General features: G+C 35.0%; 1 protein-coding gene across 2 annotated transcripts in view; it reads right to left on the reverse strand.

Moving 5' to 3' along the window:
* Positions 1-473: 473 nt before the first annotated feature.
* LOC128986835 (DNA polymerase epsilon subunit 2) overlaps positions 474-17,479 on the reverse strand; it is a 35,268-nt gene continuing 18,262 nt past the window's right edge. For both annotated transcript variants that reach the window (XM_054407394.1, XM_054407400.1), the window contains exons 3-10: positions 13,844-14,016; positions 10,201-10,406; positions 9,610-9,730; positions 6,364-6,505; positions 4,376-4,611; positions 3,382-3,565; positions 2,479-2,655; positions 474-625 (exon numbers count right to left, since the gene is read on the reverse strand). In XM_054407394.1, coding sequence (XP_054263369.1) covers positions 533-625; positions 2,479-2,655; positions 3,382-3,565; positions 4,376-4,611; positions 6,364-6,505; positions 9,610-9,730; positions 10,201-10,406; positions 13,844-14,016 — 1,332 coding nt within the window. In that variant the 3' untranslated portion in view covers positions 474-532. The remainder of the gene's footprint in view (positions 626-2,478; positions 2,656-3,381; positions 3,566-4,375; positions 4,612-6,363; positions 6,506-9,609; positions 9,731-10,200; positions 10,407-13,843; positions 14,017-17,479) is intronic.

The raw sequence follows: 17,479 nt of genomic DNA on the forward strand, positions 1-17,479 counted from the left end.
TTTAGGGAAATAAGCTAATACCAAGGGTCATGAACGATAGTGAAATGAAGTTGTTTGACGAGTTTATCACTTTATTGTAGTATATGTTGGTTCCATTTTTTAAAGGTCCAGTTTGGGTTTTGGCTGAAAACGGTTCTCGGTTACGAAAAAAAAATACACAAGCTTTAATTTATTTTAAACATTTGAGTTTATTTAAAAATTACAAATACTTCTGTTGGTTGCCGAGAACCGTCTTTTGGAACCAACACATCACTACTTTATTGCCAACCATGATTATTGTACAGCAAGAATTCAGATCCAAAATTAAGCTAGTTGAGGGCCTGCATAGGTTTACTTGCTAAAAAAGATGAAAAAACTATTACATTTTGTCAGTTTATTGAACATGAGGCAGAAGTAGTTACTGTCAAGCAACTACGCTATTACTTGAGAGAGCAAGCACCCTAAGAATAGGATTGATAAAAGAATTAAACTCCTTAAGAAATAGCAATATTTTATTTACAACTACAATAAAAAGTGCTTGATTTACATTGTATCAATCATTATCTTCTGGTATTTGGCTATCTTCGACTGTCTTACTTGACGGATAATAGACTTTGAAACCAAATTCTCCTTTTGAAAATGAACCCTAAAAATACAAAAGAGTTAGTATTAAATTTTATTCGTTATTTTATAGACTTATATGTGAAAATCACGAATAAAAATCAAAATTTCAAAAAAATTAAAAAAAAAAACAGGTTATACTATGGATTAGTTCCCACATACCAAATGTCAAAACCGGACAACAGGTGTATTCTGTAGCTCTGTACACACACACACAAAGACAGAGACATAAATTTGGAAACCCTTTTTCTGGGTTCAAGAGGACCCAAAGGCTTTTACCCACCCAAAACAAAAACAATAATTTCACCATATACATTGTATAGGGGGAGAGAAAGTAATGAAAATCAGTAAATATGTCAGATATTATTTAATTTCAGTTGTTGACTTATTGGATACAGTTAATGTTATTGTCGAATGTCGAGCATATAAAATAAATTGTGATGTGTTGATATTATTTTCCCAAAGTTAGTTCTGGTACTAGTTTGGCCTGAATTGATTCTCGATTCTCAGTATTAGTAACATAAATACCTAATCAGTGCTCATAAAAGTTACAAACATAGTGTATTTGGGTATGTTGCAAGTATTGACACATGTTCACAATAGGACATGTTCATGCTATAATAATATGTTGGTATTAGTTACCGGTACATACAATAGTCATCAATTTTGTGATTTCTTGGTATAGGCTATTTGTGATGATTGAAGAATTGGGATTGGATGCAGTGTTGGGATTGGGATTGGGTAAGATGTATGGGTGCAAAAATTGGCAATTTCCACTATTTCCAGTTAATGAGCAACTTCAAAACCAGGTCAAATGAAGAACTTTGTAAGTTAAATTACAGCAGATTAAATTACTTCCACTTGCAAGTATTTTAGTTTTTTTTATTGTAAATTAAATAAATTAGTAATAGCCAGGGTGTCCAACCAACTAAGAAATAAGGAGAACCAGGAATTGTACATGAATTTGGATGACTGAGAAAAGTGTGTGAATGGTGCAGAAATTCTGTATTGGACAGTGAAATTTGAATTTTAAATAATTTCCATTGATAGCCCATCGTCTACTGTCCATTCATAACTGTGTTATGTTGGTTCTCTTTTCAACTTGCAACATCAAGCAAGAAAATAAAGATACTGTAGCAGGAAATGATAATAATGTAGTTATGATGATCATAAATATCCCTGTGATTGCAGGAGATCTTTATGATGTTGCCGTATCACAACTGTTGCTTCCGGATGTTACTGCTCTTTTACCAGCTTTTCCTTGAATGTTTCAGGGGTTTTAAGTTTTAGTTTAGTATAGACACATTTCTGATGCAAGGAAAAATTTTATGTAAGTAAATGAACAATGAAAATAACTTGGCACCCATGGATGGATTTACGTATCTGCTTACTGCTAAGCATTATCCTAACAAGCTTGCCCCACTACCCCGTAAATAGAAGAAATAGGAAAAACCATTTGGCCGCCTTCTCGATCATTCGCCTGTGATTCGTTTCATGCCGTGGCTTGTAGTCACCAATTGGCTTGAGCCCTGGTGGTGCTAAAGCACCGGTACAAACATTTTAACGTCAGCTCCTGGTGTCATTACTTTTTTCAAGAACTGGGGGTACCGGGAATCACCTTCAGATACAAACTGTTGGTATCTGTTATGATGTGTTACACATCACTAGTTTTAATGTAAGGTTTTACAGATACACCAAACACCCCTTAACATTACTTACAATTATAACCCGCATATCCAATATTTTATGCATTGTGTGAGAAGTAAAACATTTCATGATGGTAACTCTTTCACCTTATGCAAGGATGTTAACTAATGAAAAGAAAAATACTTTTTTAAATCACCATGATTATAAACCTTATTGATAGTAATACTTTACCGGGTTGATAATCGAGCAGTTCATATGACTTGTAGTGAACGCTTTCATCTGATCAGCCACTACAACAAGGTCTGGTAGAGGATAGAGTCGTAAAGCGTGATCATGGTCCCAGTAGACAGGACAAACACAAGGTGGCAGTGGAGCAAGGTGGGCCTGAGCCACCACTGTCTTGGCAAACTGTCAACAATCATCAAGTGTTAGCATTAGATAGGACAAACACAAGGTGGCAGTAGAGCAAGGTTGGCCTGAGCCACCATTGTCTTGGCAAACTGTCAACAATCATCAAGTGTTAACAGTAGATAGGACAAACACAAAGTGGCAGTGGAGCTAGGTGGGCCTGAGCCACCACTGTCTTGGCAAACTGTCAACAATCATCAAGTGTTAACAGTAGATAGGACAAACACAAAGTGGCAGTGGAGCTAGGTGGGCCTGAGCCACCACTGTCTTGGCAAACTGTCAACAATCATCAAGTGTTAACAGTAGATAGGACAAACATAAAGTGGCAGTGGAGCTAGGTGGGCCTGAGCTACCACTGTCTTGGCAAACTGTTAACAATCATCTTGTGTTAACAGTAGATAGGACAAACACAATGTGGCCTGATAACCTATAACAAAGAATGACTAATAAGCAAGGAACTATACTTTTAGTCTAAACCTTGGATTATTATTGAGTTTGGCATATAAGTAGTGAGTTTTGGCAATTCCCAAGCATGTTATTTGTACATTTCTAAGAATCCTTGACATTAAGAATTTTTTTTTACTATCCATCAATAATAAATTATGTTCACAATATTGTTAGGGCTTACTTTTTTGGCATTTCTTTTACAAAAACAGGTTGATGTTAGATAAGTTAGGTTTCATTTTTAGCTTGTTTCTAAAATTATTTTCAAACTTTCAAACTTACATGGTCAGGTATATCATCGGTTGTTGGAAAATGCACACAGTTCCGACACAACTTGGTGACAATATCTTCTCTTATCACCACAATCTCTTGGGTGCAATATTGGATACGGCATGGATTTGTGGCAAATTCTATGTTTGGTATTTGTTTCTTTAGGTCTTCAGTTATATATGAAATAAAAGCTGGCCTGAAATAACAATTATATTCAATTTATATTCTGCTGTGTATACATTTAATCAACAGTGACCTTACACTGAAAAGTACATGTCAGAACACTTAAGTGTACAATTTGAATATTATGCCATCATCTTGTTGAGTAATAAAGTCTTATGTGTTGAGTCGTTGGAATGATCGAGTAGTTTTTTTGAATAGTTGATTATTGTATTGAAACGTAAAATTATTGCTGTAAATTTAATCGATACGAAATTAATTGTATGGTTATTTTTATTCTTCCGATACCAATAAGTGTTGGTACTGAACTAACCAATCACTATTTTATAAATTTAGTAAGGCCATAATTTGAATGTATACTTCATAATTGTACTGTATACTGGTTGTGTATGAGAACATAGTTCTTATCCTTAATCAATTTTTAAGTTTTCAAACTTTTTGCCCAAAGACAACCATGTTGATGAACGTACATCTGATTGTTGGCAGAGGTGAATAGAAAATAATTCAATCACAAAGTTGCTGAATTTACATATAGAGAGCTAGAGATAGGAAATACCGTTACTTTGCAACAATAGTCAGTGACAGTAACGTTCCATTATATTACTTCATTGTCCAGTACTTTTAAGCCAGTTGCTGTTAATAGGGAAACATGGTCAGCGTTTTTTCACTCCCTCGTTCCAACAGTTCAGACGATCTTACAAAAATAATATGGTATTCTAAGTAATCTATTGCCAAGATAATAGATGATACTTCAGTAATAGTGTTGTTTATCCTATAACTTAAAACAATGCCCACCCCTATTGAGAGCATACTTTAATGTTAATACCTAGGCAATATATTAGCTGCCAGACAATCAGCAGGTCCTGGTACTATGATGATCTTGGTATTGGTGATGAGGTTGCGATACTGAGCCAACAAGTCTGCCAACTGCTTCATCTTGGCCTTGAGCATAGACGAAAGTTGGCTACCCTCCTTGCTGGACAGAAAGTTTCCCATCAGGACCATGGCGGTGGGTGGGAAGTCATCGTATCCCCCAAATAAGACTTTTAACTTTTCAACAACCTAAAAAATAAGATCAAGAATCATTTTTAGATTTCATTTTAGAAGCTAGCCTCCGGATTACGTTGAATATATTAAATTGGCGTAAATACCTGCTTCTTGGTAATCCTATTGTTGCTAGTGTCGCAACTAGTTTTGACTTTCTACAAAGTCATCTTCAGGCGAAGGCGTCAAGGATGTCAAAGGGTGGTCACTTCATATGAAGGTCGTCATTACACATAAAGTACATAAAAACACGAAAACGAACACGGACATTAACACGTAAAAACGGCACATTTAACACGATTAAACGAACAACGGTAACTGTTAAGGAATGATGTGACACGACCGGGATGGATGCAAGGTATGTATATTGAATCAAGACTACCGGTCAACGTGGTCGGTCGGTGCGATGACGTCACTCCTTTTGTAGATAGATGCAGTACTGTCATGTTGTTGTCAATATTTGTATAATTATGGTTATCTGAGACAAGTGTTCGGCAAAAGTTGAGGTTTGAGCGGCTGTTGTTTTTCTTGGTAAATGTTCTCTGAATCTTTTTTTGAAGGAACGAGCTGTCTGGCCAATATAGTATTTAGAGCAGTCGTCACAATTTATCTTATAAACGCCAGTCTTATCGAAAATTGGAGTTGTCGTTTTGGGTCGTTCTTTCAATAAATATCCGAGTTTGTTTACTGTTTTAAACGACACAGTGACGTTGTGTCAACGTATGTTTCAACGGAATACGGCTCATCTCTAAGTACCAAATTCAAAAATATCATGGCCAAAAACAACGTCACTGTGTCGTTTAAAACAATAAACAAACTCGGATCTTTATTGAAAGAACGGCCCCAAACAACAACTCCAATTTTCGATAAGACTGGCGTTTATAAGATAAATTGTGACGACTGCTCTAAATACTATATTAGGATTACCACAAAGCAGGTATTTACACCAATTTAATTTTTAGATTAGTACTTTTAATACTTTTTAATACTTTTCATTGAAATCACGACCATACAAAGTAGGTAGCCTATTTTAAGCCAAGTATGAATGGAGATGAGTGGCGCGATCTAGAGTCTTGTTAGTGGCTAAGGCCGGCATATTCCTTTGACACAGCTGTTAAATAATAGCCCATACAGCTAATGGCAACTAAGGTACCTACAGTTTATAGTGGAATCCGAACCACATTTTTTGCCATGGTATTATTACACATCTTCATCAAGCTCATATTGTGATACACTTTAAAATAAGCTATTTTAACACACCTTTATACCCAATAACAAAATTTTTGAGTGTATATTTATACCTGTGAACTCGTCACAATGTACATTGTGATGAACTTCAAATTGTAATTGTAAAAATAATTAATTAACAAAGTATGTGACAAATTATTAGGTCTAACATTTTTTTTTTACTAATGTAGCCTACCCGTATCTTAGTATTTCTCAAATGTTATTACTAGTGATGGGTCGGTTGCTGATTTTATCGGTTCGGTTTCTAGTTGCAAGTATTAATGTTCTGCTTCTAATATTTTTGCTCATTATTTTTGCTTTTCCTTGGTATTTTTCCTAGATAATCTGATGACAATTCACCTCTTGAAACAATTTTATCTCTAAACTGTGATTCCTAAGCTTTTACTGTAAAATCTCATGACTGTCAATTGGCTGTGAAATTAGCTGATGTTTTCGTAAATTTGTTATGGTGGTAACTATATCTGGCTTTACATTTCTTAAAAGTAGATTTGATTTAAGTGGAATTCAATGAATCGTAATTACCTTGTGTTGATCCAACCAAATGTCTGAAATAAAAATTATCATAGCTTCTGAATTGCTCTCCTCAATTTTCTTCAGTTTTTCTGAGCTTTTGACGTTTAGTTCATCCAACCCCCCAAATATGTTATTACAGCCAAAATATATCCTGAAACAAATTTTTTTTTTATTTTAACAGAGGTCAAAATACAATATTTACTGTACCAAATTTTTATAAACGGTCTTTACTAGCTGAATAGTTTAAAATCGAAATTTAATAGTGTTCAATTAGTTAGTGTTATTGGTTAACGTCAAATTATTCCATCGATGTAGCCGCTACAATGATTCAAGCTGCACTTGTGGACTCGTTTCGCTGCAAAGCTGCAGAAAGTAACCGTTTCGATTCCTAACGATTACTTCGTTACCGCCGTTACAAAGTAGCCGCAATCGACCAATTGCACTTGTAATCATCATGGTATTGATACTCTGATGTATTCCAGTTACGGTAATGGATTTTGAATCAATGTTTACAGAAGCTAAATAAATATTTGTTTGTATTTGTATTGCAATAAATACAAGTTTAAATGAGTTTCTAAAATATAGGATTCATTAATTCAAATTTGTATATTATTACACAAATGTATACAACCAATTACTGTAGTAATTTGTAACAATTAAAAAATTCTAAGAAAGATTAGAATAAGCAAAATTACAAGATATGTTTTTGCACAATGTAATTAACACAATTTGAACTAACATTATTTTCAAATCATGGTGGATTAATTTAATCCGATAAACTTATTTAGAGTTTGCATTTAAAAACATCAACTGTTCACCCACGAGGGCGTGGCGGGGGCGGAGTTAGTTTAGTATTAGTGTTGGACTGGACTGTTGGAATGGGGTTATCTCACTTGTCAAGCTGGACACATTTACAGAAGCAAAACGACGTGGAATCATCTTCTTTAAACGATTCCAGACACATTGATTTTGCAACTATAACAAAGTAATCAGAACCGGTACACTGATACTTGAGTAACGATTACTTTAGCACCAACCATGCAATGGCTACAAAGTAACGATTCCAGTAATTCGTTCCCACCTCTAGTCTTGATTGACACACTTGCAGTAAACAGGTTTATAGCAGGAAATAATTCAACCTTTTCTAACAAGTGGGGTTGTTGTGTCAAGCATGTATTCATTGGAATTAACATTTTTAAATAATGTCACAATAAAAATTAATGACTTGAAAAAAGAGAATTGCTTGAAATCAAGGATGCATTCTGCTATTCTAAATTTCATATTTAAGAGAATACTTATTGATGAACAAAAAATATCATGTGTTCATGTATAGTAATATTCAAGTGTTACACTTTATTTATCCAAGAGAGAATCCTAAGAAAGACACAACACAGATGAGATCACAATTTTATTTTAAATTGTTAACAAGATTAAAAGAAGTGGCTTTAATTGGGCTAAAACAAATCTCTACGTTTCTGATCAATATATTTAACCCTTTGAGGTCAAATTTTTTTCCCAGTTTTCGGCGAGTATAGTTTGCCATTCGAGCAGTCGGTAAAATGGCGCCCGGCAACCTATACTCATTCATTGATCTATAATGACTATATTGACCTATATTGAACTATACATTGACCTATACTCGCCATTCGACCGCAATGGGTTAATAGCAAACCTGGCACACGGAATCATGCACATAAGTACCAAACATCTCGAAGCCAAGTACCAAGTACCAAGACACTTACTTTATGGGCTTTTATGTTGGATATGTATATATGAATTTGAATGTAAGAATTTGAATATGAATTGGAACGGATGGTGTTTTTGGCCTCTAGGGACCTCAAAACGAAAAAGTAAATCGGTCCTGGGTTCAGGTCTTACCATGAGTACTACGGTAATAGCCTTTTCCCTATAAGGGAAATTCGCAAAAAACACAACAAATGTTGGTAAATTTTGCCTTTGTTTTTAAAACCTAATTTAACCTTTAAAAAGTGTTATTCAGTGAACACCAGTTTTTTTACCACAAAAATAAAGTAAGCCTCAATATTATTAATCTTTCCAACTAACCTATTAAATTATTTATAGCACATGTTTCCATTTCATGTTCAACATAATCAGCTGTTTCAATAGCTATTTGTGTAACCAGTGGGCGAAGTGGCACTTTGCTTTTGCATTACACATTAGTTATTTGTGCAACTAGTGAGCAAAGTGAGCAATTGACTCACTCGAGAGAAATCCTTACTCACGAGCCATAGGCGAGTGAGGAATGGTTTCTCGAGTGAGGCAATTGCACATTGCACTTGAGTTGCACATTATATTTTTCCTACAGTTACAATAAAACAAATAAATTAGTAAAGAAACATGACATATTTTTACACAGAAGTGAACTTTTAATATGACATTTAATAATCAACACGATCAACAACAGTACAACAGTTGACCAGCTGATTTACAGCCAGTGCTGCCAACGTATTTCGCGCGCATACGACCTTGTCTGCAGGTTACGCGCTCTCTATTTCGTGCCTTCACGTTGCAAATCTGGAGTGAGACAAAGTAATTAGAGTGAGACAATGTTAACATTGTTTCACTGATGAGCGAATTGGCCACTTTGCTTTCTCAAATCAGTGAGAGAACATGTACATTGTTAGGTAGGACAGTTACTATAAAGCATTTAAATAATAAGTCTTTCAAACACTGTACAGCATGTTTTTAGGTTAGGTTAAATCCAAACATTGAACAAAATGGGAAACGCTGCACCACTTGATCATAGTCGTAGTATTTTTAAGTGTTGCCAACCTATTTCCAAGCATACACGGATTACGTGCATAATAAAAGCACGCTGTTTTGTGTTGTTTTATTGGAATACTGGTGTGCGACACAGTAAAAAACTGTGCTACAAAAAAGTGTAGGTCAAAGTAAGTATATGCAGCAATTAGCAGCTTTCTGTACCATAACCAGTGCAAGGAAGCCCAATATTAGTGTAAATTTCAAAGCATCTATCTGTTCAAATGTAAACAAACATCTTTTCCATAACAATAACATGGGAACTTAAAAGGCCACTGGCGCTAGGCCCTGATGGAATTTAAAAAGTTTTATTGTTTTGTTTTATGGCAAATCTATGTTCCACGACCTATCCAACGACGCCTTGGACATGGTGATCAGTTACATGACAGCTTCAAAACAACTATCACAAAATTTGTGTTTCTCTATTTTTCTAGTTATATAATTCTATGTATAAGATAGATAGATAAAACTTACCTGCTAATTTCAGCATTTTCTGGTGGTGGAAAGCCAAGTGCTTGAACATGTAGAATTTTGTCTTTGTAGTTTCCTTCCACCAAGACAAAGGAACTTTCAGTAAAGAAACCTGTGTGGTAGTTGTATATATATGTCAAGGATTATGTATGGTATCATCTATATCTATACTATTATATAAAAATGTAATGGTGTCTGTCTGTATGTGTATTACTAATAGGTGCAAAAACTACTGAACCAACTGGGCTTAAATTTTACAAAAATATAGCTACCATACCAAGGACCATTATAGGACTATTCACATTTCGATACTGACCGTAGGCTTTGCCCAGTTGGCTTTAAAAGTTCTGAGGTGAACATTTTAAAAGTAAATATTGATTGGTCTCCATGGCTGTGATGAGAACACTAACAATGTTAGTGAATCATAATTCGTGCATAAATCCCGGGTTTTCCTTGCTACAACACTGTCACATATAATTTTACTGGTTTTGTTAATATATGGCCACCCTGTATAAACTGATAGAGCTTTTAGTCACAGTATTGGTCACCAGTAACTACAAATCATAATGTTGCTTGTGGATGTAAAAAAGGATATTGTCTGTGAGAGGTCTAGTGGGACACAGCCTGAGGGGTCTTCTATGTAGAAGCGATTCTCCTTCAGTTGGGTGAGCATCCCCAGCACAATGACACGGTTTATGTTGCCTCCATGACTCAGTAGGTACTCTACAGGCTGCAGTTGGAATTGCTGACCGACAGAGAACAACTCATGACGCAATGTTCTCTGCTTCAAAACTGTGTATCTGTAAAAGCATTATTATTTCTTGTACGTTTTCTTGTATCATTAACCAGTCAAGTCAAACGTTTTTGGACTTAGGTGTCAATATTCCGGATTTGATTAACCCTCCAACTGGTATAAGTCACGATCGCGACTCAATTACGTCACGCGATTACTGGTAAGATCGCGATCGCGACCCATTTGCAAGCGTTATGTAAAACACAATTTACTCCGTTATTTTACGTTTAATATCTATGTATTTTATATAGTATTAAAGAGCAAACACTGAGCAATCTAGTCATCATATGTTTAGTTGCATTTGTTGAAAAAAACGAATGTTGGCAAGCCTGTATTTCAGTTGATTGTTTGTGTTCGCTTGCGTCGTCTAGTCTACCGCATTTTGTTGTTAACCCTTTACTTTGAATGCTTTAAAATGAATATTTTAGTGAGTTGTGGTGAGTTTTTAACTTAAAATGAGTGAACTAAGTAATTCTAGTGCAATTAGGGCCTGTTTGAATGATGCTGAACCAATATCTGACCTACAAAGTGATGTATTCAGTGAAAATGAAAATGAAATTGATGACAGTGATGTGGGTTCAGATGTGTATGGTTCTGACATATCTTTGACTGATTTTTCATCTGGGAGTGGGGAATTATACTTTCCAAACAGTGAAGATGAGAACTCAGATACATCTATTACAGATTTTGATCTTCCAAGACCTAGGCCTAGGCCTAATGAAGTAGGCTTGCGTAGGCCTTTGCCAAGTTCTCCAGAACACTCAGATCCAGATGACCCTCCTATCCCTGAGGTAAATAACCCTTTGAACCAACCTAATTATACTCTGCCAGGGCCTAGGATTAGCTCGGGTGTACACTGGGTTAGGGTTTACCCACCTGAACAAATGTTTGACGTCACAGAAAAATTTCAGGTACGAAATCCAGGTCCTCGAAATCTTCCTCCCCGGAATAGCAACCCTATTACATATCTTTTCTTTACTAATGTTATCTGGGGTATGATGGTGAGGGAAACAAATGCTTATGCAAGCAGACAAATAGAATCAGCTATAAATGGAGGTACATTGACGCCAAACAGTAGACTAAGAAGGTGGAAAGAAACCTCTATCAAGGAAATGAAGCGTTTTATGGCCCTTCTTATAAATATGGGTCTGAATTACAAACAGAACATTGAAAATTATTGGTCAACTGTTAGATCTCAGAGATTACCTTTTTTTCCTGATAATATGAGCCTAGTAAGATTTCAGGCACTGAGATCAATGTTCCATCTTAGCTCTCTACAGTATATACCAAAAGGACAGCTCGGACATGATCCATGGTTCAAAGTGCGACATTTCTATGAGCTAATGAATGGATATTTTAAAGTTTATTTTATTCCAAACCAGAACATTTCATTAGATGAGTCTATGATAGGGATGAAGAATAGGTGTACATTTATAAAATATATGCCTAACAAAAGACATGCCCGCTTCGGTATAAAAAAATTTGAAGTGTGCGATAGTGACACCGGGTACGTACTTCATTCTGAGCTGTACAGTGGTAAAGACTTCCTTGAAAATACAAATCCTGATATTGCATTTACAGAAAAGGTAGTTTTACACCTACTAAATAAATGCTACTTACTCAATAAAGGATATCATCTGTACACAGATAATTACTACACTAAATTACCTCTTGCCAAAAAGTTACTTGAACATGAAACTTACATTACCGGTACCGTCAACAAGCGGTCAAAAGAACTCTCCAAAAGTGTTTTAGATGCTAAATTACAACCTGAGACATCAATCTATTTTAGAAAGCAAGGAGTTCTGCTTATTGGCTACAAACAAAAGAAAAAACGCAAGCCTGTTTACCTTATAACAACTGGATACCCCGCAGATGATCGTGTAGTAAAAAGTAAAAAAAGTGGAATAGAGGCTATAAAACCATCCCTAATAAATGAGTACAACCTTCATATGGGTGCTGTGGACAGCAAAGATAAGTCTATATATCACAGCACCTGTACAAGAGCTACAAAAAAATATTGGAAGAAGATCTTTGAAAATTTTTTGGACATGGCTCTCCTAAACAGTTATATTTTGTACCTGAAAAATACTGACCAGCCTATGACACGATACAACTATATGGTTAGCATCGTTGAAAGTTTATCAAGTGATGTTGCAGTGCCTAACCCAAGAGCTCAGATACCAGACGTTGGTCCTGGAGGAGATGCAGGACCCTCTGCGTCCCATGTATTGACGAGATTGCCTGGAGTACAACTCAGGATGTGTGTTGTGTGTTCCACTCCACAAAAAAAGTCCAGGAGTCATTTTTGGTGCCCTGCATGTAACTCAGGAGTGCACCCAGGCTGTTTTCACAAGTTGGAGCACTTTTGGAGAGCACCCAAGAGGGGTAAGAGAGCAAGGGAAAATAACGCTAACGATTCTGACTAGAATTCTTCTTGTAAACGGTTAGCTCCTTTGTCCAAAGTTGATTCTAAGACTTGTATTTTTTATTTTGTAAATAATTTCAATTCACATATAGGCCTAAAACACAATATTTTTATGGTGAAATGAAGTGAGAAGCCTGGGGCAGTGGTTTCCAGCACAGGTCCAGCAGGTCTTGTGTTTCTGCGGAAAAAGTGCTTCGTGTTTTTGTCACATATTTGCTTTATAGACTTTTTTTTGTTATATAAACTAGCAAGTGTTATACATAGTTGGAAAGACAATGAAACTGTAAACATTTTGGCTATCTTATTTTTTGATATAAGACATATTTGACCAGAGATAATATACTAAAAGAAGAAGAAACATTTTTTTTTCAATATTGCTGTACCCACATAGGAGGAATACCTGTTAACATACTTGTAAGTACACCATTAAAACTATTATTTTTGAATAGGTTATTTCTTTCTGAAAAAATCTATATATAATATGTATGTTTTTGTACCATTTTATATGTTTTATGTGGTATTTACTAAATGCTTGCGCGGTGGTCAAAAAAACCTTACCAGTACGGGAAATTTTAATGACCAGTTGGAGGGTTAAAAGAGTATAAGATTTACTAACAGGGTGCAGCACTATAATCTTTTTTGCATTTATGAAAACAGCTAATTTTAACTAAGCAGCAACAAAATACTCTGACATGCAATGAGAACTGTCAAATTAGGATTGTTTACAGTTGTTTATGTTTTTAATTTCATGAATAATTTTTGATATTTTGTGAACTTTTAACAATTTATTTTTCTTTATTGTTTAGGTGAAGTGCTGGAATATTATGGCTATGGTAAATGTGTAATACTATAGTATACTGTAAATTTAAAGAAGCAAATTTGATCAAAATGTGTCCTCCACCATTGCAAATGCAAAGCTTGAGTTGAGTATAACTGCAATAAGCATTTTATACTTATATGCCAGCCCCGTACGAAGGGCGGGTACTCTGCTAGTTAATTCATATTTTAAAACTAACCTCTCTCTGAACATATGACATTTTGAATCTGGGGAACCAAACAGATCTAGTTGTTTCGTTGGCTGAGGAAGAAATTTCTTGCGGTCAATATTATATATGAAGTGAGGAATCTCAAATGCTGATATTACATTTAAAATAGTGATATTTTCTTCTGTTTCACTTTTGCAGCAATCCTAAAATGTAACAACCCAAAAAATATAAGGTAAGACAATATAGGGACAGGTGGAAACTGGATAGAGTTATTATATCTATTTGTTACAAAAAAATACAGTTTATATTGGAATATGTGAAATTTTCAAATAAAAAATGTTTTTCAAAAAGACTAAATTGAAAACTGTGTTTTTCACAAGTTTAATTTGTAGGCAACTTATGACTGCCTTTTTTGGGTATTTTAAAAGAATGCATAGTACTTATTTGTAGGAAATTATGTCTTCTTTCAGAATATCACCTTCCACTTTGATCGATTTCCCTACCATTTAAAAGTTATTTGTAACATAGCTAAATGTGGTGATATTTAATGTTTAGAGCCTCTTTCTCAATCATATGTTTAATTCTGTTTGTTAGTGTTTTCTCAAGTTTTTGCAAACAACATTATGGCTGATTTTTATAATGAAGAATAAAAGCCACATTTTGTCTTTATTTACAACAATTTTATTCATTATAAGTTTAACTAGTAGAACCCCGTCGAAATCGACGGTTAATCTTGAGGTTTTATGTAAATTCAGCTAACTGCGATAGATAGAGTGAAAAGTCATTAAAATCTTAGTTAAATGAAGGGAGGATAAGCATAAAAATAAATATGACGATTGTGTTCCCTAAAAAACGTGATTGATGAATTCGTTTAACACAATATTTCCTACCTTTTTATCGGCTTTAGGTTGCCCAAAAGGTTTTTTAGGAGTCTTATAATTGTTTGTTCATGAGTTTGTTTCATGTCAAAGCCACTTTCACTATATGGGAGAATGAGTTCATATAATTAGTCTATCATGTTACGGAAAGAGTCAATATTTATTACTACAACTAATTCAATCTGCTTTAGGGAAATCATTCAGATTGTATCCGGATTAGTAAGTAAATCTTCATCTTTGGTCATACAAATACAGAATTTTATCAGCATATTAAATCATTTTTTTTATTTGATAAAAATATCTGATTTTCTAGAAAGCAGTAAGATTCTTACTTCGATCTAAGCAATTTTAATTCCTCTCTTGCCACATCGACCCATGTATTAAATCATCCTGTTCTTACTTGATAATTCATTACCTTGTGGGATAGTTTCGCCTTGGCCAGATTGATAACATAAAGCTGTGCATGTATTTCGTGGATGGAATGAACCATAATTGTAGGAAATTTGATCACAAATCTTGAACATTTGCGGAACCAAATCCATAACCTAGTCCAGCCTTGGTAAATTATGCAAATGCGATGAGATGTGATGACACTGTTGTGTTTCCGAATGCTTTGTATGTAGTGAGGTTTAGATGCGTTGTTCGACCTAGCTACATGTGTACAGCAAAGTAAAAACCCTGTACACATTTTTCTAAATACCTGAATTGACATTAGTTCACCTACTTCACACCAAAACCATAGATGAAACATAATTTGTAGAAACTATAAAAAACTTGCCATGCAGTGGAGAATCAATTTAAAATAATAAATAATAATGTAAACATTAAATTTTGACAGTTTCAGTAAACCTTTGAATACAATTTTAATATTAACAGCTGGTTCATTAAAAGTAGTGTAAAATTATCCATATGGTTGAAATGTAAACAAAATTGCAGAGTGAACTTTAAAGGCCTCTGGGGCAGAGCCCCAAGGAAATTTACATCGTTTCTCTTTTGAGGGCTCACCTACAGACCAATACCTTTCTTTAGACACCCCTACCAAGTTTCTACACCCAGCCGCTCTCTCAAATTAGCTGTGACAAAAACCCCGTTTTCCTCCATAAGAATAACATGGGATGGGACTTTAAAGGCCACTGGGGCAGAGCCCCTAGGGAATTTACCACGTTTCTCTTTTGATGGCTCATCTACAGACCAAGATCTTTCTTTAGACACCCCTACCGAGTTTCTACGCCCAGCCGTTCTCTCAAAATAGCTATGACAAAGAAAAACAGTTTCAAATTAATATATAGACTAGTGCTACACTAGTATGGAAAAGATTAAATTTCTTAAACCAGAAAAATCTGAGGTTGATCCTGAATCTCCAACTGCAAATGAAGAATGGACACCTGGTTACATACATTACAAGATTTTCTAGCCATAACAGAACTAACTGATACGAAAGATAAACTGAAAGTGCTCAAAGTTTTTAGATACATAAAAGAAGCAGAGGCATATGAAGATGCTATTAAAACATTATTGAACTCTATTTATTTAAAACAGAAAAATGAAATATTTTCCCGATATTTGCTGATGACAAGAAGACAACAGCAAGGAGAGAGCATCGATCACTATGTAACTGAACTCAAACTTTTAAGCCAAGATTGCGTATTTGATGCAGTGAACGCAGCTCAGTACAGGGAACACTATGTACGCGACGCCTTTATAAATAGCTTATCTTCATCATACATACGACAGTAATTATTTGAAAAGAAAACATTAGATTTAACTGACGCAGTTAAGCAGTCAAGAGCACTCGAAATGGACCAAGCTCAAGTTGATCATTAGGCTATAAAAAAGTTGAATACGGAATGCAAACTTGTGCAGTAGCTGAGACAAAACAGAAATGTCAGTGTGATTCTCACTCGAATTCGGGCGAAGGAGAGACTGTAGACACGGTTTCAGCTGTAAAAAAAATTTCAGGAAAGTGTTATTTTTGTGGATTCTACCGAAATTCCAGAGATTGTTGTCCTGCACGAGAAGCAACGTGTGGAAAATGTAGAAAGGTGGGTCACTATGCAAAAGTGTGTAAAGTAACTATAGCCCAGAATTTCAAAACCAATCGAAAGAATTCTGGAACATCCGCCGCCTTACTTGCAACTGCAGCCAATACATCGCTATTAAATGATTCTTTAGTTGGAGCGGATGTAAATTGTGTCAAAGCACATTGTCTAATCGATACAGGGAGTACACCAAGCTTTATTAAACTTAAATTTTAAATGTCCACCTGCTTACAACTTATGATAAGAAATTTAGAAACTTACTGTGAAACATGGAATTTGAGAGTTAATCTTGAAAAATCAAAAATAATCGTTTTCAGAAATGGGGGTAAATTGGCCTCGTCAGATAAATGGTGGTTCAATGGGAAACGTGTAGAAGTAGTAAACAGCTATAAATACCTCGGAGTGTTATTCACAGCGACGTTATCTTGGCAATCACATTTTAAAGATAAAGCGAGGCAAGCAAAATTAGCAATTAACTCGGTGTGGAATAACTTAATCAATAATAAATCTGTGCCTTTATCATCTAAAATTATGTGTTTTAATTCCGTCATAAAATCAATTGTTAGTTATGGGGCTCAGGTATGGGGTTGCTTCGAATCTGAATTCCTAGAATCCGTTTAAAAATTGTTTTTAAAGAGACTCTTCCGGTTGCCTTATAACACGCCAAACTATGTGATTTATTTAGAAAGTGGATTTAAAAAATTGTTTTTTTATAATATGATTACGAATTTAAATTACCTATTAAAAGT

This window comes from Macrosteles quadrilineatus, unplaced genomic scaffold (assembly GCF_028750875.1).
Source record: "Macrosteles quadrilineatus isolate MER2022 unplaced genomic scaffold, UCM_ALF_1.0 Scaffold_1__1_contigs__length_201487025, whole genome shotgun sequence".
Taxonomy (NCBI): domain Eukaryota; kingdom Metazoa; phylum Arthropoda; class Insecta; order Hemiptera; family Cicadellidae; genus Macrosteles; species Macrosteles quadrilineatus.